This window comes from Festucalex cinctus, chromosome 6, assembly GCF_051991245.1.
Source record: "Festucalex cinctus isolate MCC-2025b chromosome 6, RoL_Fcin_1.0, whole genome shotgun sequence".
NCBI lineage: Eukaryota > Metazoa > Chordata > Actinopteri > Syngnathiformes > Syngnathidae > Festucalex > Festucalex cinctus.
In genome coordinates this window covers 12258176-12286114 of record NC_135416.1, presented here as the reverse complement: position 1 = coordinate 12286114, position 27939 = coordinate 12258176, and the positions used below count along the sequence as shown (strand labels likewise).

At 39.9% G+C, this 27939-nt stretch overlaps 4 protein-coding genes across 4 annotated transcripts; 3 read left to right on the top strand and 1 right to left on the bottom strand.

Moving 5' to 3' along the window:
• The first annotated feature begins 51 nt into the window (after positions 1-51).
• Positions 52-4922, top strand: map9 (microtubule-associated protein 9). The gene is made up of 13 exons (XM_077524501.1): positions 52-408; positions 485-569; positions 942-1412; positions 1498-1670; positions 2001-2037; positions 2116-2183; positions 2269-2330; positions 2418-2559; positions 2708-2785; positions 2911-3072; positions 3482-3627; positions 3968-4100; positions 4210-4922. The coding sequence occupies exons 1-13, from the start codon at positions 337-339 to the stop codon at positions 4327-4329; spliced, it is 1749 nt and encodes a 582-aa protein (XP_077380627.1). The 5' UTR covers positions 52-336; the 3' UTR covers positions 4330-4922.
• A 720-nt stretch (positions 4923-5642) lies between these two features.
• ugdh (UDP-glucose 6-dehydrogenase) lies at positions 5643-11914 on the top strand. The gene is made up of 12 exons (XM_077523925.1): positions 5643-5771; positions 6804-6965; positions 8188-8289; positions 8364-8564; positions 8642-8839; positions 9489-9636; positions 10088-10182; positions 10266-10396; positions 10534-10673; positions 10825-10916; positions 11013-11123; positions 11412-11914. The coding sequence occupies exons 2-12, from the start codon at positions 6804-6806 to the stop codon at positions 11520-11522; spliced, it is 1491 nt and encodes a 496-aa protein (XP_077380051.1). The 5' UTR covers positions 5643-5771; the 3' UTR covers positions 11523-11914.
• A 44-nt stretch (positions 11915-11958) lies between these two features.
• Positions 11959-16691, bottom strand: lias (lipoic acid synthetase). Its single transcript, XM_077523926.1, has 11 exons — positions 16526-16691; positions 16105-16283; positions 15734-15827; positions 15527-15607; positions 15264-15420; positions 14021-14078; positions 13592-13720; positions 13241-13386; positions 13093-13163; positions 12906-13017; positions 11959-12504 (listed from the first exon to the last, which is right to left on the bottom strand). The coding sequence occupies exons 1-11, from the start codon at positions 16607-16609 to the stop codon at positions 12443-12445; spliced, it is 1173 nt and encodes a 390-aa protein (XP_077380052.1). The 5' UTR covers positions 16610-16691; the 3' UTR covers positions 11959-12442.
• A 208-nt stretch (positions 16692-16899) lies between these two features.
• Positions 16900-20941, top strand: rpl9 (ribosomal protein L9). The gene is made up of 8 exons (XM_077523927.1): positions 16900-16977; positions 17469-17515; positions 17583-17698; positions 18438-18533; positions 18723-18855; positions 19741-19821; positions 20625-20751; positions 20829-20941. The coding sequence occupies exons 2-7, from the start codon at positions 17470-17472 to the stop codon at positions 20729-20731; spliced, it is 579 nt and encodes a 192-aa protein (XP_077380053.1). The 5' UTR covers positions 16900-16977; position 17469; the 3' UTR covers positions 20732-20751; positions 20829-20941.
• The last annotated feature ends 6998 nt before the right edge of the window (positions 20942-27939 follow it).

The following is a 27939-nucleotide window of genomic DNA, read 5'->3' as shown; positions in this document are numbered from 1 at the left end:
GAATACACGTGACGTCACAAAAAAAAAGCGTACAGATACAAAGTGCAACGCGCATGCGCAATGACAAACCGGAAATAGCGTCTCCCTAGGTGACCGTCAACAAAATGGCATTTCCACGGTAGCTTTTGGACGTTCTTAATCCAGCCATCTGTTCCTTTGAAATTAATCGATTTTTTTTTTATATTCGTAGGGACGACTATACGTACAGTGATACCCGTAAATCATGTCAGTCATGTAAATGAGCAACTCTGCGGACTCTGTGGCGACTTGTTGCTGTTAGCAAAAAGTAGCGAGCATGCTAAGTCTTAGCCAATAAGCTTGTTTATAGTTTCAGACATGACAAATGAAGCATTCGACATTCTTGCTTACTCGCAAAGTCCCAAAACATCAAAAAGAACAACGTTCCAGGTAAAGACCTTTCCATTATTATTTATGGTTACCTCGTATGGAAAATGGACTCGGGTGACTCGTTGTGTCTTTGCAGGATGAACTTGAAGCTGCGCTCACTGTCAGAGCTAGAAAAACAACATCAATTTTGTATTCAGAAAATTTGTATGAAGATGGCGATGGTAAGACAAATTGCATAACGTGACTGTTAAAACATTTTATTTTTCGAACTACATCGGACTATGCAAGTTGGATTAATTAAATTGTAAATGTCATTTGCAGCTTCCCTTATGTCTCTTTGTCGTCTTTTCGCCTACAAAACCTCATGAGAGCATGCAGCAAACCTGCCTAAACAGCCCCCTAAACATGCTATTCTATTATTGAATGTGTCCTTATTGGATTGTTTGGACGGCAGTGCATTCCCATTTCCCAAACCATTTGCTCACTTAGGCAGCAACAATACATTAGCTAGGAGAATATTGTTTTTGTTATGCTTGTTATGCTTAAAGCGAAAATTAGTCATATATACATTTGTACTTTTCTCTATGCCACAGATTTTTTGGACAACCTCCTTAAATCAAGAAAAAACAGGTCTGATGCATTCAAAGCCAGCAAGAATAAAAACAGGATCAACGACTTTGACTTCTCTGATGATGATGAAAAACAAGAGACAAAAAAAAGGACTTCTTTCTTGAAATCCATGAAAAGAATTTCTGTGGATGAAGATACGATTGCACCACAGCGTGAACACAATACGACAAACAGTTGTCTGTTATCAAGTGAAGACATACAGTATAAAAATGATGCTGTAAAGTTGGCCAGCCGTTCTCCCACAAAAGACAACACCATTAAATCGCCGTTATCCCTGTCACGTGATTCTCCTCTGGACTTTCCCTTGCCTTTCCACAGCAGTATATCTCCAGCACCCATTAGGCCTGAAAGTAGAGCCGAGAGTAGAGACACAGGTTGTGAAGATCGCTTACGGGCTTCATTAGACGCTGACCTTAAATGTGTGAAGACATCTGGTCTGTTTACACCATTCTAAAACAAATACTTTACATTTAAATACACACATGCTCACCTGTTCCATTCTGTATATCGACTATGTAGGTATCGAGAAGGAGACTCCCAGACCCAAACCTAGACAAAGAACTTTGGGATTGAACATTCATGCGACGGAGAAAACAGAAACTTCACCATCAGCTCCCCTTGCCACCAATATTTCCAACACCACTGACATCTCAGCTCCTGAAAGGATCACAAGAAGAAGCAGCAGTCACCACGTGCGTCGTTTTATATTTTACATTTGCATATTACACAATGTTGTTATCTATCCTCTGGCATCTGAGTTACTCACTTTCCTATCTGTAAGGTTTATAAAATATTTGGAACTGCAAAGCAGTGCAGTTCTGCATCGCTGATAAGTGATGAATAATAATCAATGAACGGCCCTTTATTTTTTCTCAAAAGATATCAAATGCTCATTAATCAACATTGATAAATTAATACCTTAACAGCGAAACAAAGCAGTCCAATGTTGTGCCAGGCGAGTATAATAACATTTCATGTTATCAAATATATGTGTCAAAAATGGTCATGTGTGCTGTTGTCAGTTGACAGATGAATGCCGTGCGGAGTCATCTGATTCAAGTGAGCAATCAAACATCACATTTTAAATAGATTGTGTATTAAGCAGTATTTTCTAATTTGTATTTCTATTGTTTTTAGATAGCTTGACTTTAGGCGACACCAAAGATTTACGGAGGACATATTCCAAATCGTTGAAAGAGTCGATTGTAAGATGTTATGTCACAATGTGCCTTTCTGTGGATCCTTCTTGATCATTTCTGTTTAATAAGATTACTATTCTTCCTTTTTCAGGAAGAGCCGGGAGAACACACTGTTGCTCAAGTCACTCAAGTTCAAAGCAAATCTGATATCAGGTCAGTCATATTATCTAGCTTAATGTATGTCTATATATTTGTGAAAAAGCTTTTTAAGCCTCTTCCGTTAATTTCATTTCAATTCAGAACGTCCAGTTCTCAGTCTCAGAGACCCAACACTAAGAAGGTGGAATCAAAGTATCTGGGAACGCTCAAAATTCTGGATTGTAAAGTTTCCCAAGATTGTCAACCACAAGCTGCCGATTCTCTCAGGGCCACTGTTTACCAGGTCAGTGAGACAATGCCATATACGTATCTTGTCTTCATTTAAAAAAAAAAAAAAAAGTGCACAGTATGTTTGTGTTAGCTTCAGGAGAAGGCAACGGAATATTTGATTTGATGTCAGTCAGAACAAATCTTATTTTTATTCCTCCAAGGAATGGCTCAGAAAGAAAAAGGAAAAATCATCTGAGAACTTACACAAAGAGAAGATTCTGCAAGAAGAAAAGAAAAAGGTGAGCAGCTGAGAAGATAAGAACCTCTCAGCACAGTGGACATCTCTACCAGACTACGGTAAAACAAAATTGTGGTAAATGTTGTCATTTTATGCACATGGCTGACTGTTCCCCAAACCAAACAGAGAGAAGAAGAGCAAAAGAAAGACGCTGCTGCGTCATACGAGGCTTGGAAAGAAAAGAAAGACATGATGCTCAAAGCCAAATCAAAGGAAAACAAACACAGAATGAGGAAAGAGCAAAAAGCGGTGGAAGAGGTAGAGGAAAAAAAGATAGCAGCTGAAAAGGTACAATTGTCATGTGTATCTGAAAATTATGTTGGGGAAACCTTCTGTAGGAAGATACAAATGAGCTACAATTGGTATGAAAAAGCAACATCTAAAATCCTTCAATATGATTGAAATTTTGAGAATATCTCAATTTTAAGGGAGTCAGAAATATTTGGACAAATTGACATATGTTCATATAAACAAATTTTAATATTTACCCAAAAAAATCATTTGCTTTTTCTTGCAATGCATTTGGTAACTGAAGACAAAAGTGAAGGTAGCAAACCAGCTCAAGCGCCAAACTTCACACAGTTATTAATTGCAAATAGTTTTCAACAGAGTATTACAAATGATGTTTATACTTCAAAATCGTGGTGGAAAAAAACAAACTGTATTCCGGATCTAATTATAACGGATGTCATGGCAGGTGTTTTACCAATGGAAGCATAAGCATGATGAATTACTCAGAGAAAAGTATCGACAACAAAGAGAGACTGAGAGGAAACTTGCACTGAAGAAACAGGAGGAGGAGGAAGAAAGAAAGAGAGACAGCAAATCAGCTTTTTCGAACTGGTAAGTGTAAAACACAGTTTGGACACCCGCGTAATGCCTCAGCAAATGCACAGAAGCTTTCACACAGGCAAAAAAAAATAAAAAATCCTTTGCCAGGTTTAAAGCAAGCGAGACACAGCCATCCACTGCCAGTACACAAAATACAGTATACTGCATATTGTGTTTCCTATCTATCTATCTATCTATCTATCTATCTATCTATCTATCTATCTATCTATCTATCTATCTATCTATCTATCTATCTATCCATCCATCCATCCATCCATCCGCCTACCAGACAGACAGTGTGAAAGTGTCAACTCAATGTCATTAACTGTCAACCATTCAATTATCTTCCCAGGTGTGAAATGAAGACAGATGCACGATACAAAAAAGTCTCATCAGAACACCAGGACAAGAATAAAGCAGAGGAGCATCGATATATCCAAGAGGAAAAGGACAAAATGGCGATAGAGATGTTTGAACAGTGGCTAGTAAGTACAGTTTCTCGCGTGTATAAGAACTCGTTGACTTCTCTCGTCATAGCAGAACTGCATGAAAGTTAGAGAGCTTTTACACGATTTATTTTCTATTTTAAAACAGGCAAAGAAGGATATACAACAAAAACGACAGAGAGAAGAAAGGCGAATCCAAGTGATACTGCGAGAAAGTCCGCCCCCACCATGGAGCCCTCCCAATAAAACCATTCAATTTCGAAAATAACATTTGAAATCGGCGATGTCCGCACATTGTTGAATTGCGTTGCTGAATTTCGTGCACATGGCTTGGGATCAATGCATTGTGACTGGTGACCAGTCAAGAGTGTAGCTCAAATTGGCTTCCACCACCTTAAACAGGTAAATGGAATCATGTGGATGATAAGAGTAGCATTTTATAATAAATATATAGGGCTGTTTTTTTTGTTTGTTTTTTTAAACTTTTATAGAACAGTAAGAAAAGTGTTGGTTGGTTTTATAATTAGTATTGTTATTTCATGTTTATGTAACGTCCTTACGAAAGTGTAAGAAATGTTTCCAAAAATAAAATGTCTCAGGTTCGTACAACAGGGTATTGATATGGCAATTTTTTGTTTCGAGCAAGCAATTAACGCTTCCTGTGCAAATGCTAATTGCTGAGCTACGCTCTCTTGTTTGTGGAATCCTGCATGTTTACAACTGAAATGCTAAAACAAATATAGATTTTATGTATTATATCTCCAAAGCTGTGTATTCTCTGTTCAACCCTAGGAACTGAATTTTGAAAAATTGAGTTGTACAGGCTCTAGGTCCCAATAAAGCTTACATTAAAATTTGAAGAAAAAAAAAGTTTTGAAATTATTTTGGTCTCTGTTATATATATATATATATATATATATATATATATATATGTATGTATGTATGTATGTGTGTGTGGGGGGGGGGGGGGGGGTGTATATGCATGGCAGGTTAATTGGGCGCTCCGAATTGTCCCTCGGTGTCGTGTGAGTGTGAACGGTTGTTCGTCTCTGTGTCTCCTGCGATTGGCTGGCAACCAGTCCAGGGTGTCCCCCGCCTACTGCCCAGAGCCAGCTGAGATAGGCGCCAGCACCCTCCGCGACCCTTGTGAGGAGTAAGTGGTCACGAAAATGGATGGATGGATGTCACATAGTGAATATTTTAGTCCAAATTTAGTACATAGAAATCGTGATCGCACAACTTCAAAAAAACACAGGGCGAGGCAAAAAGTCTGTCGACTCACTAGAACATTTCGACACGATGGGCGAGGCAAAATAAGTAACAACGTCATTCTGGTGGTAACATGACGGGGGTAAAGGAAGTGGGGGCGTTTGAATACACTAGGGAGGGGTGAACAATTAGAAAAAGATGTTTGATGTTAATATAAACAAGGAGACAAGAAGCAGACATGGGTGACTCACAAAATGAACTAAACAGCCCACGCTTCTTAAACCGACCAAAAAGAGAACAATATTACACGTTTTTAATACTTTTACACAGTCTGATTTGTGTACACGAACCTGTGCTTTTACGTTGAAAATCTACAAACAGGAAGCTTGCCTGCTTGCGTACGTCAGTGTACGTCACATCGAATCTTTACTCCACACTGACAGTCGCTTCTCATCAGTGATCAGATTGAAGCAGTCAACTTGTTAAAGAACCCATTGGGAGGTAAGCTTACTGATTGAGTTACCCAACATATTACTTTTTTTTTTTTTTTTTTGTAATGAATGAGTGTTGTTCAGGTTTACAATCGCGATCGTGTCACTCGTGTCTTGAAGAAACACTGTAGGAGGAACAGCTAAAGAATTTTCCGAAGTTGGGTGTCGTGTTGGCAGAGGTAAAAGAAGCCGGTTGCTTCGGGCAAGCTAGCCAGATAGCCACCTCAGTTTAAATTCCCTGTGCATCGACTAAGAATAATTCCGAACCATCTCGGGTGAGATGTTGCTCATCTGTGGTGGTAAACTAGTGGTTTGTTGCTAAGGATTCAAAGGATCATTCAAGGTGTGTGGGGGACGTGGCTAAAGTGGAATGAAAAGCTCTTTATCTGACCTGGCTATCACGGTTCGACTGGCACTCAGTAGGTTTAGGTGCAACTAGTACCAAGGAAGTCCCAATTCTTAACATTTAAGTTTCAGACAAGGCACAGTTTTAAGTGACTAGCACAAATCAAAAAGGTCGAATCGAATCATCACTAAATTTCAGGTAAGTCAAGTCATCACAGGTTGTAAGTCAAGTCATACAAGCTTGCTCAGTCACAACAAATTGGAGTGATAGTAAAAACTCTTTCACTGGTTGTAAAAAGAATTCTATTTGTTCACTGGTTATTAAAAAAAAAAAAAAAAGTATATTTACACCTTACAAGAAGATTGGAAATTCAGATACTGTACAGGTAACTATATACAAATGCTATATGTATCCTGATATTTTTCCTTAAAAGTACATGAAATTAATGGCAATTTTCTGGCTGCCAAGCTGCAGAAATGTCTACCTGCTGGTACATGTGATAACAATCTCACAACTTCCTCTCCCCTAGTAGCCTACAAAATGTTAATGTTGTCCATTAGGTGTTGTTAAAATGAAGACTTATAATTAGGTGACAAAGGAACCCAACCCTTGATTTATTAAATTATATGCTGAAACCTAATATAAGCTCATTGGACTGCTGCAAATTAAATGTTTGTTTGTTTTTTAAATACACAGATGTTCCAAATAAAGAGTATCTGTTGCATTGGTGCTGGCTATGTGGGAGGCCCAACATGTAGTGTGATTGCCCAAATGTGTCCGGAGATCACGGTGACTGTTGTCGATGTCAACGAGTCCCGAATCAGAGCCTGGAACTCGGACACGCTTCCCATATATGAGGTGAGGTGTCAACTTTATTTCAATGTCAACTTTATTTCATAGTGCAGTGTAGGTTCAAAGTTAAAGTTTGAAGTTGCCTCATAGTGCTCCAGGCTAGAAATAAAAATTGTAATTTAATTACGATTCAAAATTAGCATTTTGCACCTCAATCCACCACATTGAAAAACAAAGCTGCAAACGAGCGTTTATGTACACAATGCACAGCTGCGAAAAGCTAGGGAAATTACTGAACACTACGGGTAACTGGTTACGCCTTTAATTAACACTGATTGTTCCGGATATTTAAAAAAAGAAAAAGGGTGGTTGCCAGTATCAAGGGCTTTATCTTTTCTTCCTTTTCTTAAAATTCTTCAATTTGGCACCAAGTGGGGGACTAGAAAAGCAGACTTCTTCATCAACACACAAGCTGCTAATCAGTCATCACATTTTGGCTGTCAACCAGCTTACAACGTCACTGGCTCATCCCCGCGCTGTAGTTCCATTCTTTTTTTTTTTTTTAATAAAAAAAAAAAAAAAAAAAAAGGTGAGTGATGTGATTTAGGCCACTTTGTCCTGCTTTGGAAATCAGTTGCAATTATCTGACAGCGTAAGATACTCTATTAATATTACCAGTAAAGATTCTCATTATTCATATATTTATCATGAACTAAAATGTATTAAATTAGGAACATTGTCACATTTCCTGAGCTAGATAAAGTCCTTAAAATCCTTCTTGATGAAAACACACATTATTCAGAACGTTATTCAACATTTTATAGTTTAGTTTACAATTTCAATTGCTTTTATACTGTCATCATGATGATAAAAAGTATCATTTTTGCAATGTTGGACGATCTTCGTTAAATGTGTGGGGTATCAAGAGCATTACAAAAACCCGCTTTGTGAGGTTTGTTTTATTATTAGCCATCCAGATGAGTGGCATGCACGCCAACTCCAGATAAGGAGTGGCTGCACGCCGAGCTTCCTTTATTGCCTTGCCTGATTTGAAAGGTTTCAGTTCATCATGGTTGCTGGGTGTGGCCAGAAATGTTGATCTGGACAGAATTTTAGAGGGGCTTCAGTTGAGTAACTGTCGACACGCAACCATTTGTGACCAGAGTATTTCAACACCGATGGGGGGAAAACCGTTCCAGATGGCTCATTGTTGCAATGACATCATCATGACGAGTGTGGGGTTGTGGCGCCCCATTCACTAATATGATTTCTGCTTCTCTCCCCGCAGCCCGGCCTGAAAGATGTGGTGGAATCATGCAGAGGGAGGAACTTATTTTTCTCCACAGACATTGACTCAGCCATCAGGGACGCTGACCTTGTTTTTATCTCTGTGAGTTTTCCAGTCACGCCCATTCCGACACGCACAAGTCTCTTCACTTCAAACTAACAAGAGTGCCAATGTAGGTAAACACCCCCACCAAGACCTACGGCATGGGGAAGGGCCGCGCCGCAGACCTCAAGTTCATCGAAGCGTGCGCTCGCAGGATTGTGGAGGTGTCCGACGGCTACAAGATTGTCACAGAGAAGAGCACCGTCCCCGTGCGAGCCGCTGAGAGCATTCGACGGATCTTCGACGCCAACACCAAGCCCAGTCTCAACCTCCATGTGTGTGTGTAGCATCAGTATTGAAAGTAGGTCTTGTGCTCTCCTATGTTCTCACCCACGATGCACCTCGGCTTCAGGTGCTGTCCAACCCAGAGTTCCTTGCGGAGGGAACGGCGGTGAAGGATCTGAAGGAGCCCGACCGCGTCCTGATTGGTGGAGATGAGACCACAGAGGGTCAAAGGGCAATCCGAGCGTTATGTGCCGTTTATGAACATTGGGTGCCTAAAACCAGAATCATCACCACCAACACGTGGTCGTCAGAGCTGTCTAAACTGGTGCGTGTAGGGCAAATAATTATTAACTCATTCACTGCCGGCTATTTTCACTGAAGCAACCCCCTTTGCTCCCGGCTGTTATACTGGATTTTGACTGATTTTGCAAAGCCCACAGAATATTGTGTTTGGTCTATTGTTAAAAAAATATGGAACCTACCAAAAGAAAGAGTGGAGTCTCTTCTCAAATCAGGGAAAGTATATTTCAATCTGTTTGCAGCAGTTAGCATTAGAATATAGTTAAGTTTCATCCTTATTCACAAATTTGTTTAGAACAGTGGGGAAAGAGCTTTTTTTTTTTTCAACATGGCCCAGGCTGATCTCTTATACTCTGCTTCCAACTGCTGGCCGTTTTTGAAATAACTACCATTGCTTGAAGCATTTTCTTCAGTTCAGAGGCTGCATCAAAGCTTTCTATATCCGAGTAAAGTCTTTGGTAATATTTCAAGTAGACCGTATTTTTATGTTTTTGGGAGCAAATGAGTTAAAATAATAATAGCAATAGAAAGTGGGACAGCATGATGGGTGAGTGGTAAGCAAATCTGCATCACAGTTCTCAGACTCGTGGTTTGAAACTTTACTTTGACTCTTTATAACAGTTGCCACTTATTAGTTGTTTTGTATCACCTTCAAATAACTTTTGCGTATGCAGGCAGCCAACGCATTCCTGGCGCAGCGAATCAGCAGCATCAACAGCATCAGCGCGCTGTGCGAGGCCACCGGGGCTGACGTGGTGGAGGTCGCCAAGGCCATTGGCATGGACCAGAGGATAGGGAGCAACTTTCTCAAAGCCAGCGTGGGTAAGAGAGGCAGCGCCATGAACTTTTTATATGATTTCACAAATCTTAATTAACAGCCTTTTGACCAAAAACTAGTGCTGTCAAACGATTCAAATTTTTAACTAATTAATAGCAGTTTTCCATGATTAATCACATTTTTGTACTTGCTTCTACCTTCTTCAAAGCTAGTAACAGATATTTGAGTAAAATCTTGAAATGAATGTAAAAATCATGAAGTAGAATGTAAATTACCATCAAAGACTGTTCTAATAGCTTTCTTTGATTCTTGAATAGTTATGTAAAATACAACTGACAACACCTCCAAGTAGCTGTCTTAGACATTCTTTAAATTTGGAAACTATTTTTCCAAGATGAACGAAATAATGTGGCAAATTAGATTGTCAAATGCTTGCATTTGTAAAGCCTTTATTAATTGTACACAATTATGTATGTTTTTTTTTTTTTTTCCCAGGTTTTGGTGGAAGCTGTTTCCAGAAGGATGTGCTCAATCTGGTGTATCTATGTGAGGCCCTCAACCTGCCAGAGGTGGCCTCCTACTGGCAACAGGTGAGGACAGCAAAGCTTCAAGATACATATATATAGTACACAATTAGAAGAAGTTTATTTTTATTCTTATCCCCCCCCCTCAGGTGATCGATATAAATGAGTACCAAAGGCGGCGGTTTGCCTGCAGAATCATCGACTGCCTCTTCAACACGGTGACAGGCAAAAAAATTGCTCTGCTCGGCTTCTCTTTCAAAAAAGACACAGGTGACACAAGGTCGGTTCACTTACCCTCGCCCTTGTAAACATTCCTACGTTAATCATAAACCTGGCATTGAGAAAACGGGATCTTTCAACCTCAAGGTCCATACTGTCACCTTCTCTGAGCACTTCCTGTTTTGTTTGTAACCTCAGAGAGTCATCCAGTATTTACATCTCCAAATATCTGATGGATGAAGGAGCCAAACTATTCATCTATGACCCCAAAGTACTTAAAGAGCAAATCATTCAGGACCTCTCTCAGCCCAGCATCTCAGAGGACAAGCCAGAAAGAGGTAACATTTTTGTCAACGTGTGAATTTTGCGTCCAAACGCACTACACAATAGTTTAATTGTAATTTCGAGGTCAAAGTATCTCAGCTGATAAATATACATCAATAACTTGGAAAACTACATGGAAAATGCTGACTCATAGTTCTGACTCAGTTTCAGAGCTGGTGACTGTGACCAGTGACCCCTACGAGGCGTGCCAGAGCGCACACGCGTTAGTCATCTGTACTGAGTGGGACATGTTTAAGGTCACTAGTCTTTTCTTTTCTTTTTTTCCTTTCCCCTCTCGCTCCCTGTAATTGACAAACAAAAATAGTTTAGCCACCCAACTTATGTCACCACAGGAGCTGGACTATGAGAAGATCTACAAAAAGATGCTGAAGCCTGCCTTTATATTTGATGGACGCAGAGTGCTGGACCACCTTCACGCACACCTCCAGGACCTCGGTTTCCAGGTGAGAAAAATGCTGGACAGATACATTTGCATAATATGTTGCAAGTTTGAATGCAATCAATTATTGGACCATGAACAGGAAAAAATGGAAATCTGATTCCAAAGTCATAAAATTATGTCAAAACTTTCTGACGAAGTTTCCGGAGACTGGAAGAATCAAAGAAAGACATTAGAAGTGGAAATCATCGGAAATATGTGAATTGTTCAGTTTCCAAATGTAGTTGTCAAAAACGTGAGGTGCCACTGTAACTTAGATCTTAAGGTGAGTTGTTTATCTTCCTCTCGGCAGATTGAGACCATCGGGAAAAAAGTGACTGCAACACGAATCCCCTACACTCCCGCTGCTGTATGTCCTCGCATCAGTGCCAACGAGCCTCCGGCCAAAAAAGCCAAAATGTAAAACTGTTGGCACGCAACACATTCCTCCCATAACATTTTAATTGGACTCTGTCAAATCCTGCCTTATGATCTAAAGCAAGCCAGACCAACCGTGTGACTTACGACTCCCCCATAATGGGTTGATGAGTTCATTGTTCAGTCCTAAATTTTGATTATAATCAAGCATTTTTTATGGTTGAACCGTTCCAAACACATAAATGATTTATTGAATACACTAGTGTTTATCATACAGTTTTATATGTAGTCAAGCATGACTTGAGAGTGTACTTTTTGTAGTCACATTCCAACTGTTTGTAATACGTTTTTATAAATATTTTTTATAAATCATAATGCTGTACGTGTCCGCTGTACATGTGACTGAAAGGGCAAATGCAATAAAATGTAACAAGTGAATGTGTGATGATAAGGTGTCTGAGAAAGAACACTTTTCTGACTGCTTTGGGATTAAAAGGTTTTAATTAATCACAGGAAAACTGGATTTAAGGTAAAAAGGTATTGATAAGATTTGAGTGCAAGCATTAGTTTATTTAGCTACAATAAATAGTTATGCCAAAGCAATGTCATTAAATAACACCACCAACAGCAGGTGTGTCAAGAATAATTAAACAGCTTAGAAAGAAAATGTCAGGGGCCCCTGAAGGGTGGGGACAGGATGTAATTAGAGGCCCCCGAGGTGCAAAGAATGCAGTTGCAGTTTCTCTTCGTGGACAGTCGACACCCTGATGCTTCTCTGGACACCTGCTGGTTTGTCCCCGTTCACCTTCTCTTCAATCATCTCTCGAAAATATCCATTATGGATGCTCCCCGTTTTATTTCATTGCGTTGTGCATATGCTTTTCTCCTGTTCTGTGTTGTGCATTGTGCTGCGGCGTGAAATAAGGCATTATGGCACTGGTATAGAGTGACTGGGTTTGTTGCCATTCATTCTGCCGTGACAGTTGCTGCTTTTTTCTTCTTCAGCAAATTCTTCAGGAAGAACTCTCCTGTCAAGTGTGGAGACAAAGTAGTTAAGCTAATTTAACCCTGGGATGGATGAACTTGCCCAAGCCAAATTGGATTTTAAAAAGGGGCCAGGTCCTTTGTAGATGTACAAGAACATTGTTTGCATCATTTTATCATCCTTGTATTTTTTTGTTTTTACAATAAGCCAATAAAGGACTATAAGTACATGTCACTCGTACACACCAGATCTTGATCAGTGATGTAGTTCACCTGAAAAGCTTATTGATTAAATAAATACACTTTGTTGACCATAAATAAAATCAAGATTCATCAGTTTTAATCATGAACCCATTGAGGGCGTGATTCAGAATCGTCTCAAGCGATATGACATCAAAATTTGTCCTCCATGTGATTCTATACACTTCCAAGCCTCGCGTCTCACCTGCTTTGTAGGAGGATCGAACCAGCGGCCCACTGGCAGTGTAAACAAAGCCCATGTCATTCCCAACTTTCTCCCAGTGAGCAAACTTCTCTGGGGTGATATATTCCTCCACCTAAGCCCGCACACAAATTCCCATCAATGACATGAATTCAAATGTGCTTTTGGATCGTTCTGGACTGTGCCTTACCTTTAGGTGGCGTTTAGTGGGTTGCATGTATTGTCCCAGTGTCAGACAATCCACTGCGGCCTCTCGTAGCTCTGCAACATCACCAAAACTGTCACATGACCTCAAGATCATGTCAGACTAAATACTTGAACATTCCCACTGCACATACCAGTCAGTGTATTGTGAATTTGTTGGTCAGTCTCTCCCAATCCCAGCATGATGGACGTCTTTGTAAGTAGAGCAGGATTGGCCTTTTTGGCGTGCTTCAATACGCTCAGAGATTGGTCAAAGTTGGCTCTGGGATCTCGGACATGCCTAACATTGGAAAGAAAACTGAAAGTCATATAGGCAGGTATTTTAAATTAATACACATTTTTACACTAAAAGACGTAAAGAATGTTCATCCCTACATGATGAAGCGCAACTGTAGAAAACGTTTTAAAAATGAAAAGGAATTATATGCTGTCAGATGAAAACATTAGCTAGAAAGCGCACCGTCAAGTCCACCCAATTGTGGTACCTTTGCAGCTCACGGACCGTCTCCACGTTGTGCGCGTATACATCCAGACCCGAGAGGGCAATCTTCTCCACTGCTGCTAGATCGCCTCGAAAATCAGGTGTCAGACATTCAACCAGGATCTGAGGGTTTCTACATGGAGATAAAAGTATGGATGCATTCACAATGCATACAATGCATTCACATATTTATAAATTATTGTTCTAATTAAATGTTAAAATCTCTCTCTGGGTATCCTATAAGAAGGCATATCTCTGAGCACATATCTTCTACAACAGTCCATGAAAATCACAATGTCTCGTCGCTGGTAAGCTATTTTTAGAACAGGCCTATGGGCCACTTGGGGGCTACCTGGCGCCCCCTTGTGAAGCATCCTATGCACTTGGCAAAGTCAGGAAAGAGAGCGATGAAGGATCCTAAAGGAGTGTTTACCTTTCCTTCAGGTGAGAAACAGTCTTGGCAAAATGTTCCGCCCCACCGTCGGCAATATCTACCAAAAACAAGGGTCAGATCTGAATAGTGAAGAGACCATTGAAGTATTTCAATTCCAATGAATGTGCTACATTCCCATATGTAGGTGCACTTTCTGTGTCATTTGTTATAATAAATCTGGCTTGTGTTCCAACTGCCTGTTACGAAAAGTTAAACCTATGAGGCGTGATTTCCTTAACTTTCCTTAATTTTAACCCATGTGACTATAAAATTGTCATATCGTTGTAGTCATGTCACAATATTACAAACAACACATCTGTTAAAAAGGTGAGGTTGTATTGTCTGTGATTGGCTGGCAACGAGTCCAGGGTGTACCCTGCCTACTGCCCAAACCCAGCTGAGATAGGCTCCAGCACCCCCCGCGACCCTTGTGAGGAATAAGCGGTCAAGAAAATGGATGGATAGAAGGTTGTACTGTATTCCATTTGTGCAGTTTCAACATCCTCTGGTGGTTAGTTTATTAGTGCAGTTTAATTTCATTTTGGCATGTTTTGGCCACCTATGTTTAAGACCCACAGTAATGGCCAGACGAAAGGGAACGTAACACAATGTGTGCGTGCATTAGCAAATAAGTGCCTCACAGCCTCAATATTAAGTTTTTTTTTGTTTTTCCTATTTATATATTTTTATTTCGACATAAAGTTGCCTACCATGCAGCCTTCAAGTTCATTGACCTCGCCATGGAAAGGCAATCAATCAGCAAACTCCTACAATTCTGGACCTTGTTTTTGGTGCGGTACTTGGAGTGTTTTTGCTCTGTTTATTTCCCCCAGTCTCTAACATCAGAAGTAATTTTCTCTTGTGCTTGTGTGTATAATGTTTAATGTATGTCAGAAAAAAAGTTCCTTTTTTTAAATTTAGTATGTGCTGTTCAATTATATACCAGTACACTCGAAATTTACACTATAAAGACAGGTTTGATAGCTATATTAGCTAAGTCAATTGTTTTTAGTGACACAATATAACACTGTTTCAACAAATCATTCATCACATTGGAAAACGGCAACAACTTCATTCCTGTTGCATTTAATACAATTAATTTCTCAATCATAATGTAGAATTTAAGGTGCCCAAAAAATATGAGAAATCTATTTTATTTGATCTAATATGCCGTCAACAAGTTTTGCTATTCACGTCTTCTTGGATAACTTGTATTGTTAAGGAATTTAGGAGCCCAACTTACCATCTCTGTCCACAGACGTGAGCACCACATAGTCCAGCCCCCATGCTGCGATAGCCTTTGCGGTGTTGTAAGGCTCTTCAGGGTCCAGAGGCGGCGGCAGGCGAGCAGTCTTGACAGAACAAAAGCGGCATCCGCGGGTGCAGGTGTCTCCCATCAGCTAGCCATGAGAAGAATTGACAAAATATAACAGATCAAAATGCTCCTGAAAATGCAAAAATTGACAATGGTCGTACATTGGCCTAAGTTGCATGTTACAGACTGACCATGATGGTGGCAGTGGCTGTAGAGTATTCTCCTCCGCCCCAGCATTCGCCAATGTTAGGACACCTGGCTTCCTCACATACCTGATGGAACACACCGATTCATGCTTTGAACTTACAGATATGCAATAGCTTCACGTAAAAACAAAAAAGTGCTGTTCTTGCTCAACAATTTCCAAGTTAAACACAGTTACACTTTGTTTAGCTTACGGTGTGAAGATTGAGGTCTCTCAAAGAGTTTTTCAGCCTGTTGTAGTTCTTCCCAATAGGGATTTCTGTCTTCAGCCAAGGAGGCAGCCGAAGCCTGCAAAAGAGTGACTTTTATAGTGCTGAAACAAGAATTGACATTCTTGTGTGTTCTATAACTATATCTAATAACGCCAATCTGTCAGTGGGGTATTCCACTCTGGAGGACTGCACGCTGAAAGAACTAGGACAACGGAAGGCAAAATTCTCTTGGACCCTCCACATCCTGGTCGCCACAAAGCCCCCCCACCTCTGACACCAGCATAGATGGTCAGCGCAAAAAAAAAAATTTTTTTTAGTTGGGTCGTAATTGTGACAGGCGCACACAAGCTCACCGCTCGCCCTTCTGCCTCTTCAAGTTGCCTCTGTACTCTGACCAGTTATCTTTCTCGGACAGTTCTCCTGAAATGAAGTCCTGCAGCGTGGGGCCATCATTATCGCTCAGTAGTTCTTTGCTCCTGTCAGCCGGACTCAGAGAGGACTTGGCCGCAGATGATATGCTGCTTGTGTAGCCCTACAGACGTAGGAAATCGAGAAATCGATAGCTCGCATGTCTTAAACCAGGTCTTTACACAATACACATTGCACACTGTCGAGACGATCCCCGCAATCAATGACTTGTTTGTAAACTTTGCTGTCACTACTCGGACCGTTATGAAAACAGGTCATGAACCAGGCTACACCGAACGACCGAAGGGACAAATAACAAAGATGTTTCCAAGAAACAATTTCACAGTGTTGGAATGAAATACTGACCTGCGAGATACTTGTCGCTCCCAGCCACGGGCGATTAACGGAGAAACGGCCGACTACAACACGGCTTTGGTTGAGTAACGCCATGACATTGGCTAGCAAGTTTCAAGCCCAGCTAGCTAGAGATCGAACAACGAACATCGACGAGCGATTGTGCTGGCCTGGTGTTGCGTTCAAGTGACGGCGCCAGAGGAGGAGCAGAAATTCTTAAAATGTAGTCATCCCATTTCCCCCTTTACGCGCTCCATCGATGTTCATATCAAAACTGTATTTTCTTCTTTTTGAACAAAACAAGTTGCTTCGTGTCGTTTTTACTCCACTGTCTTGGGCGTTTTTGTGTGAAAGTAGAAGTTCCGTTTGTTCAGCTCCATTGCTCACGTCTGATGACGTCATTTACGTACGCTACAACAGCGCGGTGACGTCTTTTCTCTCTCTTTTCCTCTACTCCCAGCGAGGTGAGGTTGACAGAAAATGACTGTCATCCAACTTAATCAAAGTCAATCCCTCGAAATTTCACATTAGGTTTAGTTCTAACCTGTGGGGGTTTACGCTACTACTATTGTTATTTTGTTGGAAAGCGTTATTTTGTGTCGATGCCACGTCTGGGATGAATGTATGAGGTTTTTTGATAAGTGATTGGGTTGGCCGGTTTAGGCCGACAGTGCCGAATACCTCAGTGAGCTAACCTACTTTGGTTGAAAACATTATCGCTGTCCATACGTAACAAATGATGCGGTATATTGAATGAAGATGCTCGAATTTGAGTCATGTAGGGAGTCTTATTGCTCCTGGTTCGTATTAGCTTTATGCTAACTTACCCGCTGTGTGGCTGCTGCTCTCCTCTGTTTTCACCCTAAAATAAGTCAGAAGAAATCGGTGCTACCGTTTTCCAATGTAGTCGTGTTTAGACCTAAAGTAAAGTGATTATTTGTCATTCAAATTACAGAATGAAGACCATTCTCAGCAGCCAGACAGTCGACATTCCCGACAATGGTAAGAAACCGCTGTCTTGTTGCGTCTCTTGTTGGCTTGTGCTCACTTTGTTTGCATCTTGTTGCAGTCGAGGTGAAGCTGAAGGGGCGGACAGTGACTGTCAAGGGTCCCCGTGGCAAACTCGTCAGGGAGTTCAATCACATAAACCTGGAGTTGCGTCTGCTAGGCAGGAAAAATAAGAAGGTATGGAAGGCCGAGGCCTATTAGACTAGTTTGTCGAAAACAAAATACTGACATTTCAGAATGAACTCAAAATGCACTACAAACTTGAAAATTTAACCTAATTTGGCCTTCTCAACTTTTGAATGCACATATCCAAATTTTTAATGTTTCAGCTACTTTGCACAACTTTGTGTTCTCAATCGAGGAGCTGCATGTCAACATTTGAACATTTAAGACATGCACTCAAAAGATGTGTTGGTTCTATAAGTAAAATACACAAAAATAAGCCCCAAACAATACAGCAGAACAATTTCTGTTCTGTTGTTGCAATGCCGAATTCAAGCCTCTACTTTATTTAGCAATGATTTTTTTTTAATGACTGCCAGTGAGTATCACAGTAAAACTGCTTTCTACCTATTTATTGTGATGTTTCTATTTTTGTTGGAAATGGGTTAATATTGAGAAATAAAATTTTGTCCATACCGTTCAGCCCTTCTAGAGGTGCTCTGTTAATGTATTATGCACCCAGTAATGTTTTGTAACTTTTAAAAATACATATATATATATACCTGTTTATTGCTAAACATATTTTATGTTTAGTTAACACTTACAAACAAGCATTTAGTTCACCAAGTAAATTTAGTTGTGACCTACAAGAGTGGTGTGTATTGAATTGTGCTTAAAGCTTAGAAGTTCCTCTCTCTGTAATCGGCAAATGTGTTTCTAACATGAAGCTGATCATATTGCTCGCCTATTTCAGTTGCGTGTAGAAAAATGGTGGGGGAACCGAAAGGAGCTGGCAACAGTTCGCACCATCTGCAGTCATGTCCAGAACATGATCAAGGGAGTCACTTTGGTAAGATTCTGACTGCCGAATTAAACCTTCATACTTCACTACTATATGTTGACCTTTCACCACCTGGTCATACTTCAAGCAGTCAAGACCATTTTTGTGTTAGTCAACTCCCATCCATCATTGACAATGTTTGATTTCACTGCTCCTTCTGCCATGATTCATGTCTCTGCCGTCCTGTCTCATTTACAGGGTTTCCGTTACAAAATGCGTTCGGTGTACGCCCATTTCCCCATCAACGTTGTCATGCAAGAGAACGGCACCATGGTGGAGATCAGGAATTTCCTCGGCGAGAAGTACATCCGCCGTGTCAGAATGAGGACGGGTGAGTACGTGGTGAATGTTTAGGTTTCATTTGTTGAAAGTGTTATTTGGATATTTGCGTTCCATGTTTGTGCACTTTTCTGTGCAGATATAAATATGGGACTTTCTAGAATTCTAATTAACATTCTGATTAGGGGTGTTTAAAAAAATCGATTCGGCGATATATCGCGATACTACATCGCGCGATTCTCGAATCGATTCAATTAAAAAATCGATTTTTTTTTTTTTTTTTTTTTTTTTTTTTTTTTTTTTTTTTAAAGAGCTCAGAATTGTTCATTCGGTAGTCTTACCGATTCAACGTCTTATCATCATTGCCTTTTTTTTTGTGTGTGTGTGTGTGAATCGATTTTTAAACTTCCATTTTTAATGGAAAAATATTCAACAAAACGTCTGACTTCGGGTTCGGATTCACACCTTGAGCATGGAAGAATGTTATATGAACGGAACATTAAGCCTTAATATTTTATTTTAATGCTGTTCAAACATGAAACAGATTACAACCTCTATAAGACTGAAATTTCAGATAAATAAATAATACATTTTCATATAAATCTTACACTCTACAAGCTTACTGATTAGTATTTTCTAAATTTGAATGAAAAAAAAATCGCAATAATCGACTTATAAATTCGTATCGGGATTAATCGGTATCGAATCGAATCGTGACCTGTGAATCGTGATACGAATCGAATCGTCAGGTACTAGGCAATTCACACCCCTAATTCTGATAGTTTATAGCACAATTCAAACATCTGAAATTGGGAACTTTGCTTTTTTTTTATGCATTATTAAAGGAAGCCTAATAGATTACCATAAAATGAAGCTGTTCAACGCTGCACTACAATGTCCTACTTGAGAAAAGTTGCTCTTGCTATGCTCTTCCCAGGTGTGATGTGCACAGTCTCAGCAGCCCAGAAGGACGAGCTGGTGCTGGAGGGCAACGATATTGAGCTGGTGTCAAATTCAGGTATGATGAGCTCACACATAATTTATCAATAGTAAATCAATTAGATTGTCAAGTTAGCCAACAATTGCAAGAGATTTCCAAACCATTATTTTGTCGTATATGCTGCCATTGCTTTGAAGTGAAGATGCTGATCTGATTCTATTTATGTGAAGTATAAGAAAAAATTGAATTTTAATTAATTTTCGTCATGGACTCTTTCAGATATATTTTGCCTTTTGGCCCATTTTAAAACAGCTTTTTCCACTCTTAAAGGGATTGTTCGGATTTTTTGACATGAATCTCAATTTCATCCAATTTCACACGCAGTGATACGAACGAACAGAAAAGTAGTGGGTGGCGGTAATGGCGTCTGACTTTTTTCAGGAAAGAGTATTTGTGATGCGAGTGTATCACTCTTTTAAACACGAATAGTTTTTAGAAGAAAAACGCTTTATTTCCGTGACCCCAGCCAACTTGCTGGACTATTTTCCTCTCGTCCAACACCGGACCAGAACTCGTGTCACAGAACGCCGTCAGGGGTAAGTCAGTGCTGATCGCACACACTGGAGGTGAGGATGAAATTGAGATTCATGTCAAAAAATCCGAACGATCCCTTTAACATAACTGGTATTTTTTACTTTTCTGAAAATTGGCTCAAGCTGAATAATTCACAAGCATGCTAATTAAACTATGTCCAGCGTATTCTGCTCTTGATCCGAAATAACAAATATTGAGTGTTGCCTAGAAAGTTGTTCAACCTGGCCGTCATCTGCCTCTGCAATGTTTTCCCTTCTGATGTTTCACCCCAATTCTTTATTTTCCAGCTGCTCTCATCCAACAAGCCACCACAGTCAAAAATAAGGATATCAGGAAGTTCTTGGATGGCATTTACGTGTCTGAGAAGGGAACGGTTGTGGATGCGGACAAGTAAAATCTGAATCTGCACCCAAGGTCAGAAAAAAAGGAGATTTTCCATGCTTTTCACCAAACATGGACATTGGTTTGTAAAACGTGTGAAATTTCAACAGTGGCCCTGATGAACCAACATGTCAGCCTGATTAAGACCCCAGAAACTTCCTTATGGCATCCATCAAATATGTTCTGTTATGACCAATAAAGTTGGAATATTGTTTCATCACCATTGTTTTGTTTTTCTTCCATTTTTTTTAATTAATTAATTAATTTATTTTTTAATTTTTACCCCCAAGTGTGGGCTTGTCATCTTTTTGCTTTTGGTCCAGAGCAGAAAAGTGAAGTTTGCAATTTTCAAAATGTTTTATTTCCCCCATATTTGTCTAAATTCTCAGTGTGACCTGGCAGTAGTACATGAGTAAAAAGATCTGTACTAAGTCACTACATTTTATCACTGAGTATTATTATTTTTTATATACAATCAGAAAGAGGGAAACTTAGCTCTTGTGCAAAACAATGCATATTGTCCAGCTAATAAGACTTGGGGTGGAAAATACTTCTTGGTAGTTTATACCACCAGGTGGGACATGTTTAATTTCCCTTTTGCATTTTATTTTTATTTTCTTTATATGTTAATGCAACATGAATACTTTTAGTAAAGGGAGATTGCATTTTGTCAGGTTTAAACACCATCTATGACATTTTTAAACTGCACAAATGAGGAGACAGACATTAAAATGAGAAAACAAGGCCTTTACTTGTACAAGGAGAGATGAGCGAGAGATGTGTGCTGGTCACAATCCTTTGGCCCACTCTGACACACATTCACATTTCTTGTCTTTTCATGGAGTTTGCTAACAAATGGTTAAGAAAGGAGGCGGAGAAATAGCAGTGTTGTGGCATCACAAATACAACAGTCAAACACAGGAGACATCCTTTGATCACTAATCCTTGAAGGCTGTCTTTTGTGCTGGTGTGAAGTTCTTCATTCCCGCATTCCAGATGTCCTGAGGTTGAATAAACATGCAGCAGCTCCAAACAGATAGCACAACACTGAATAAAATGCTTTTACAATTAAATCTGTAATAAAAGAGAAAATATGGAATAATATATACTAGGGGTGTTTAAAAAAAAAATCGATTCGGCGATATATCGCGATACTACATCGCGCGATTCTCGAATCGATTCAATAAAAAAAAATCGAAATTTTTTTTTTTTTTTTTTTTTTTTTAAGAGCTCAGAATTGTTCATTCGGTAGTCTTACCGATTCAACGTCTAACCCCGGGTTTTCACTGGATGCGGTTGCGGTGCGGTGCGTCTTGACTGCGTGCTCCGGACGGGTCATTTTTTTTGTCAATCCACACCGGCTCCGCACAGCTGCGGTCCGGCAGCTCCGTCGCCGCCCACTTCCCAACGTGTCTCGCGGGACCGCGCGCGCGCGATCATGTGGCATTTCACAACGAGAGGTGGACTTCTTTTGATTTAACCTTTTCTTCTTCTTCTGCTATGAGATTCCATGCAGCATCCTTTTTTTGGTTGTCCTTGTAAAGTATATTAATAACGAGAGTCGGGTCAGTGCGGGTCCACTCTTTATTTCTGTCTTCCCCGTCCGGCTGCCGCTCAGTACGGCAAGCGAGACGGGCACAACAAGCAATCGCGAACATCAAACTCACAATACATTACAGTCCTTATAAAAAGGATGTGCCGTGTCATATATTATTTTGTGGTTTTCCACCTCCAATATAAACCTCTCCTCGTCCATGTTCGCTGGTGTCTAAACCGTGAATGAGCACATGGCCCGGCGACGCCCACGTCACGTTTTGCTGAAAAACTTGCGAAATAGGAGCTGGCGAGTATTTTATTCTGAAAGGTAACCGGAAATTTATTTTGAAACTGCCTCGGTCTTCCTGTCCCGCTCGATGTGTTTTGTGCTAGCTTGCCATTTGCCGGAGGCCTACCGCTGCGGCGTCCGGCAAAAATAGAAAAAAGGCTATCCTTGCGGAAGGCTTGCGGCACGCCGCAGGCCTTCCGCAGTCGACACGCAACGCACCCGCAAGCGGTGTAAACTGCACCATTCGAATGAATGGAATCTAATTGCTTGCGTCGCCGGACCGCACCGCAACCGCATCCAGTGAAAACCCGGGGTTACTGCCTTTTTTTTTTTTTTTTTTTTTTTGTGTGTGTGTGAATCGATTTTTAAACTTCCATTTTTAATGGAAAAATATTCAACAAAACGTCTGACTTCGGGTTAGGATTCACACCTTGAGCATGGAAGAATGTTATATGAACGGAACATTAAGCCTTAATATTTTATTTTAATGCTGTTCAAACATGAAACAGATTACTACCTCTATAAGACTGAAATTTCAGATAAATAAATAATACATTTTCATATAAATCTTACACTCTACAAGCTTACTGATTAGTATTTTCTAAATTTGAATGAAAAAAAATCGCAACAATCGACTTATAAATTCGTATCGGGATTAATCGAATCGAATCGTGACCTGTGAATCGTGATACGAATCGAATCGTCAGGTACTAGGCAATTCACACCCCTAATATATACATAATAATCCCAACACATTTCTAGTTATAAAGTACTGTATTTCTTCTGGTCCCAGAGATGGAAAGGTCAGAAGGTTAATCTGATTATATTAATAACTGTTGCAACACTTAGAACATGACAAAATAACCGGATGTATATGTGGATATGTGGTTTGACAGCAGATTATGATAACCTGTTCCTTATTATATTTCTATACACACACATTATTTTTATATATATATATATATATATATATATATATATATATATATATATAAATTTAATCTAACAAGAGGTCATTCCACAATCGAGAAAATATATATGGAGAATTTTATATATATATGGGTAAGTCCAATAATGACTTTAGAGCTCTGTTAGATTTCAGATTCACCGTCCTTGATTTATTAAAAGTAACAGTTTGGCACAGGTTCGGACGCTGAATGAAGATGTAGATCAGCTTGCTTCTTGTTTCTTTTGTCTCCATGTGAACTGCTCACATTTGTTGAGCTTTCTTCCTGCAAATGTAATGGATGCCAGCTTGCGCTGTGCAAACATACAGTACATCAGTTAAACCTCAGTTTTTGGAATCTTTTAAAGAGGGTGCTGGCCTCGAGGTTGGCAGCCCAAACTTTTAGCTCAATGGTCAAGCCTCTCAACTGCCAACCGGTGACACAGTGGAGCCGTGGGTTTGAAACCCAGTTGGGCAGCACAGGGTCTCCACCGTTACACAAACACATTCTGCCCAAAAGGGGGTGGTCCAGCGACTTGATACAATCTATCCATTCATAGTTAGCCTTGATCATTTCATCCCTACAATGCTAACAAAGACTTAAGTACATACCTGCAATCCTTACAGAGACCTTGCACACACAAATGGAAGGGCAGATCTGCAGGGCACATCTTCCCAGCATTTGTTCACTGCAGACAAAATTAAACAGTCATCTTTTCCTCACAGTGCGGTGAATTGTATACAAAATATTTCACCAGCTTTCAGTCATCATCGAACAATGTTACTGACCACCACTATTCATCTGAAGACAGCACTGTGTCAGGTCGTTATCTGGTTGTAGTGGACACCAGAATCTGAATATCATTTGGGTACCGTCTGACCAGAACCAGGCTCCACTCTGTAAAAGTGATGAGTCTGACCGAGTCCATCAGGAAAAATAATATTCAACTATAGAATGATTAATTACCATTTGACAACCCGTGCCTCCAAGCCAAGTGGGTGTTTGAGTTAGCGTTTGAAGGAATTTATTTTCTTCATCAGTGTGGACAGATGCAAGGCTCCCTCCTAAGAACTGGCAACGTACCTACAGTCGGCCACGCAAACATGTTTATTCCAAGTCAATACCTTCAAACAACTCAACAAGCCATCTTAACACAACTGACCTGAGCCTCAACCCAGGTCTTGACCTTTGCCTCATAGTAGAAACACCGGTTCTTGTGTTTGGTCCAGGCAGGTGGACAGACTGCTGCAGACGTGACAGTGTGGTTGCCAAACAAAGAAAAAAAAAATAGTGTGTGATCAGATGCCTTATTGATACTGATGGATTAACCAACCACATGTACGCGGATACTCACCCTGAGCTGAAGCCAGTGCCAAAATGGAACAAAAAATTGTACACACAGTAAGCATCTTAGTGAAGAGTTCTGATGATGAAGAAGATGGGATGAGAAAACCTATTAAAATCGTTATTCAAAAGGCTCACTTGAATCAGAGTAATCTGGATGCGAGAGAAGACAAAAAGTTTGTGAATGCAAACCTGCAGATAAGCGCTCCTCGCTCTGGTGTCCTGTGTACAACTTGTGAACAAGACCTACTCTTCAGCAGAAGTGTGTTTTTAGTGCCATCTAGTAGTGAACTAATAGAATGCAAGGGTTTTGAAGCACGCACATTCCCGTGCCTCACTGAGCACTCTTATCCTTCTCTCTCCCCAACAACCCCCAATTGTATCTGATTGCAGACCGCAGAACGGAACACTACGCCCCCAAGCACGGAACACTCCTCCCCCAGCGGAACACTACGCCCCCGCAGGCTACGGGTAGTCTTAGAGGACAAAAGTCGGAACAATACGCCCCCCAATCACGGAACACTCCTCCCCCAGCGGAACACTCCGCCCCCGCAGGCTACGGGTAGTCTTAGAGGACAAAAGTCGGAACAATACGCCCCCCAATCACGGAACACTGCGAGCCAGCCTTATTGTGTGCATTAGGTTAGAAAAAGCTTTTCAAATTTGAAAGGTCTTTCTTTAAAAGTCTGTGTCATTTGTTTAATTGTAATTTTCTATATAGAGTACTAGTGGCATCCATTACTTGGCATCAGTATCAGTGAGTACTTTTTAGGTTGTACCGAAATGTATTCATCATTCACAAAACTAACAAAACATTCTTTTTCATATTTATATAAATTGCTTACCATGGCAACTAAGAAAGAATTGCCATATTGACAAAATTTAAATTGATTATAGTGGACTTCAAACTACAACATACTTTCATGACAAATTGCCGTCTTATCATGAGTTTGCAGATGTGCCACAACATATGCAAACTCTCCACCTTTGGCACAAATGCTGCATCTGTATCGGTTCAAGCCTTCCAAAATGGGTGCTGGTCCATCTTTATAGACGGTTCGATGAAGCTGAGTGCAAATTAGAACACATTTTATTTGTATAAATCTTTTGTCATCCGGCTGTAGAATTGGGCAATTACAATCCAAAAACATACCAACATAAATACAAAAAACTGGACTCATGTAAAGATTTCTTAACGTTCATGCCACAACAGAGTAAATTATGTTATTATTCAAATCCCATCGATACATTAATGGTAATTAATTACGTAGCTACGCTATACAGGCCTATCTGCTGCAAATATGTGATGTATTGGGCTTACACCATTTTGCATTACGTACAGCGTCATGGTGGATTCCCCATTTGCAAGTTACTACTTTTAGGTCATCATATTGTACGGCACACAGGTTCAAACTATTGTTCCATGTGAAATAACAATTGGAATTCAACGAGAGAGATATGGAAGAAAAACATTGTGTTCCACTAAATCATTTCAATTCATTTTTCAAACTTTCTGTGCGGGAAACGAACTTTTCTTTAGCGACCTATGTGCTAATGTTCATTAAATAAAATACATGTCCACTTACTTTATGCTCCCGACTCGTCATTTTACAAATTATTTCGTGTCGTCCCCGGGAACTTTTTGAGAACTAAGAGGTTGTGATAATGGATGGAATGATTTCGTTTCGTAGTTCTCGTGGCGACCGCTCGCTGCAGAGAAGTTGAGAACAACACTACTGGATCACGACAGCAGCGTCACTTTCCGTCAATCAAGAGCATAGGGGCGTTCCGTTCCGTGGGCGTTCCGTTCCGTGGGCGTTCCGTTCCCAGTCGGCGGTCTGCAATCAGACCCAATTGTGTTAATAGGGTTTTTTTTGTTTTTTTTTACATATTCGTTCACCAATAGATGGCGTTAAATAATACACACTGTCCATTAGTTAACGGGTGTCATTTAATGTTTGAGTTTGAGACAACAAACTTTCCGTCACCTCATATTTCTCAGAGTGTGACTGTTCATGTTTTCCTGTTTCACAATCCTGTACATATGTTGAGGGTTATGTCACCAAACCAAACCCATCAGACATTTAAGCGGACTTCCCCTGTGTGCAGTTGCAGGTTAACGATAAAATGGTTTGAACCAGAACTTTGTAGTTCCCATGATGGTTTGAAGCCAAACTTTTTAGTTTTTAATGCTGGTACAGTGCTGCCTTTGTACAATAATATGATTCAGGAAACACCACACTTGTGCGACATTATGGAGAACTTTGTATCCCATGATGAAAGCAAAATGGACAGGAGCAGGGGAGGGGAGTGCACAGATGCTCAAAGATCAAAGAGCTCCTTTTACGGTAATAAGATGGTAATGTAAAGGTAGCGGCTGATACCACAGTCCGATTGAATTTTCTTTTAGGTTGGGAAAAGCTTATAAGATATTTTTGTTGGCTATTGATGTGACCCTAGAGAATTTAGCTTACTTTTATTTTTATTTTATTTTTTTTTTTTTTTTATTTTTTATTTTTTTTTTTTGCCATACCAACTTCTACTGTATGTGGCAGGTGGCAAAACTCATTTTTGCCATGGCAACATTGTAGTTATGGTTTCTCTTAGAGAAATGCTTACACATCCCTCTTCATGTTATTTCATATCCAGTACACAATAAATTAATGAAAAACTAATTTTGAATTGAGAAGACAAGATCGATATTGTTTTTTATTTAAATCGATATTAATTTTTTTTATGTGATAATGTAACAACAACATGCATTCAGATGGGCCTCTGTTGACATAAAAAGGGCCAACTTGTAAAATTATTTTTCCAACAGTTTTAATATGGACATGTCTATTTAAATAATCCATGTAATGACTTTATGGATGGACAAATTCATTTTAAAAAGATCCATGTAATTTTTATAAATGAATAAATTAAAGTATTGAATTAAATAAATGTATGACAACAGTGGTAGTATTGATGATCCACACATTACAGGGACATCAATATGAGTATATGACTTGTTTGATGGCCAAATCGCTGACAGCACCTCTGTGTACAATTTGCAGATGCGGTATAATGTTACTTGTTATAAAACTTTGAAACAGACTTCAGATG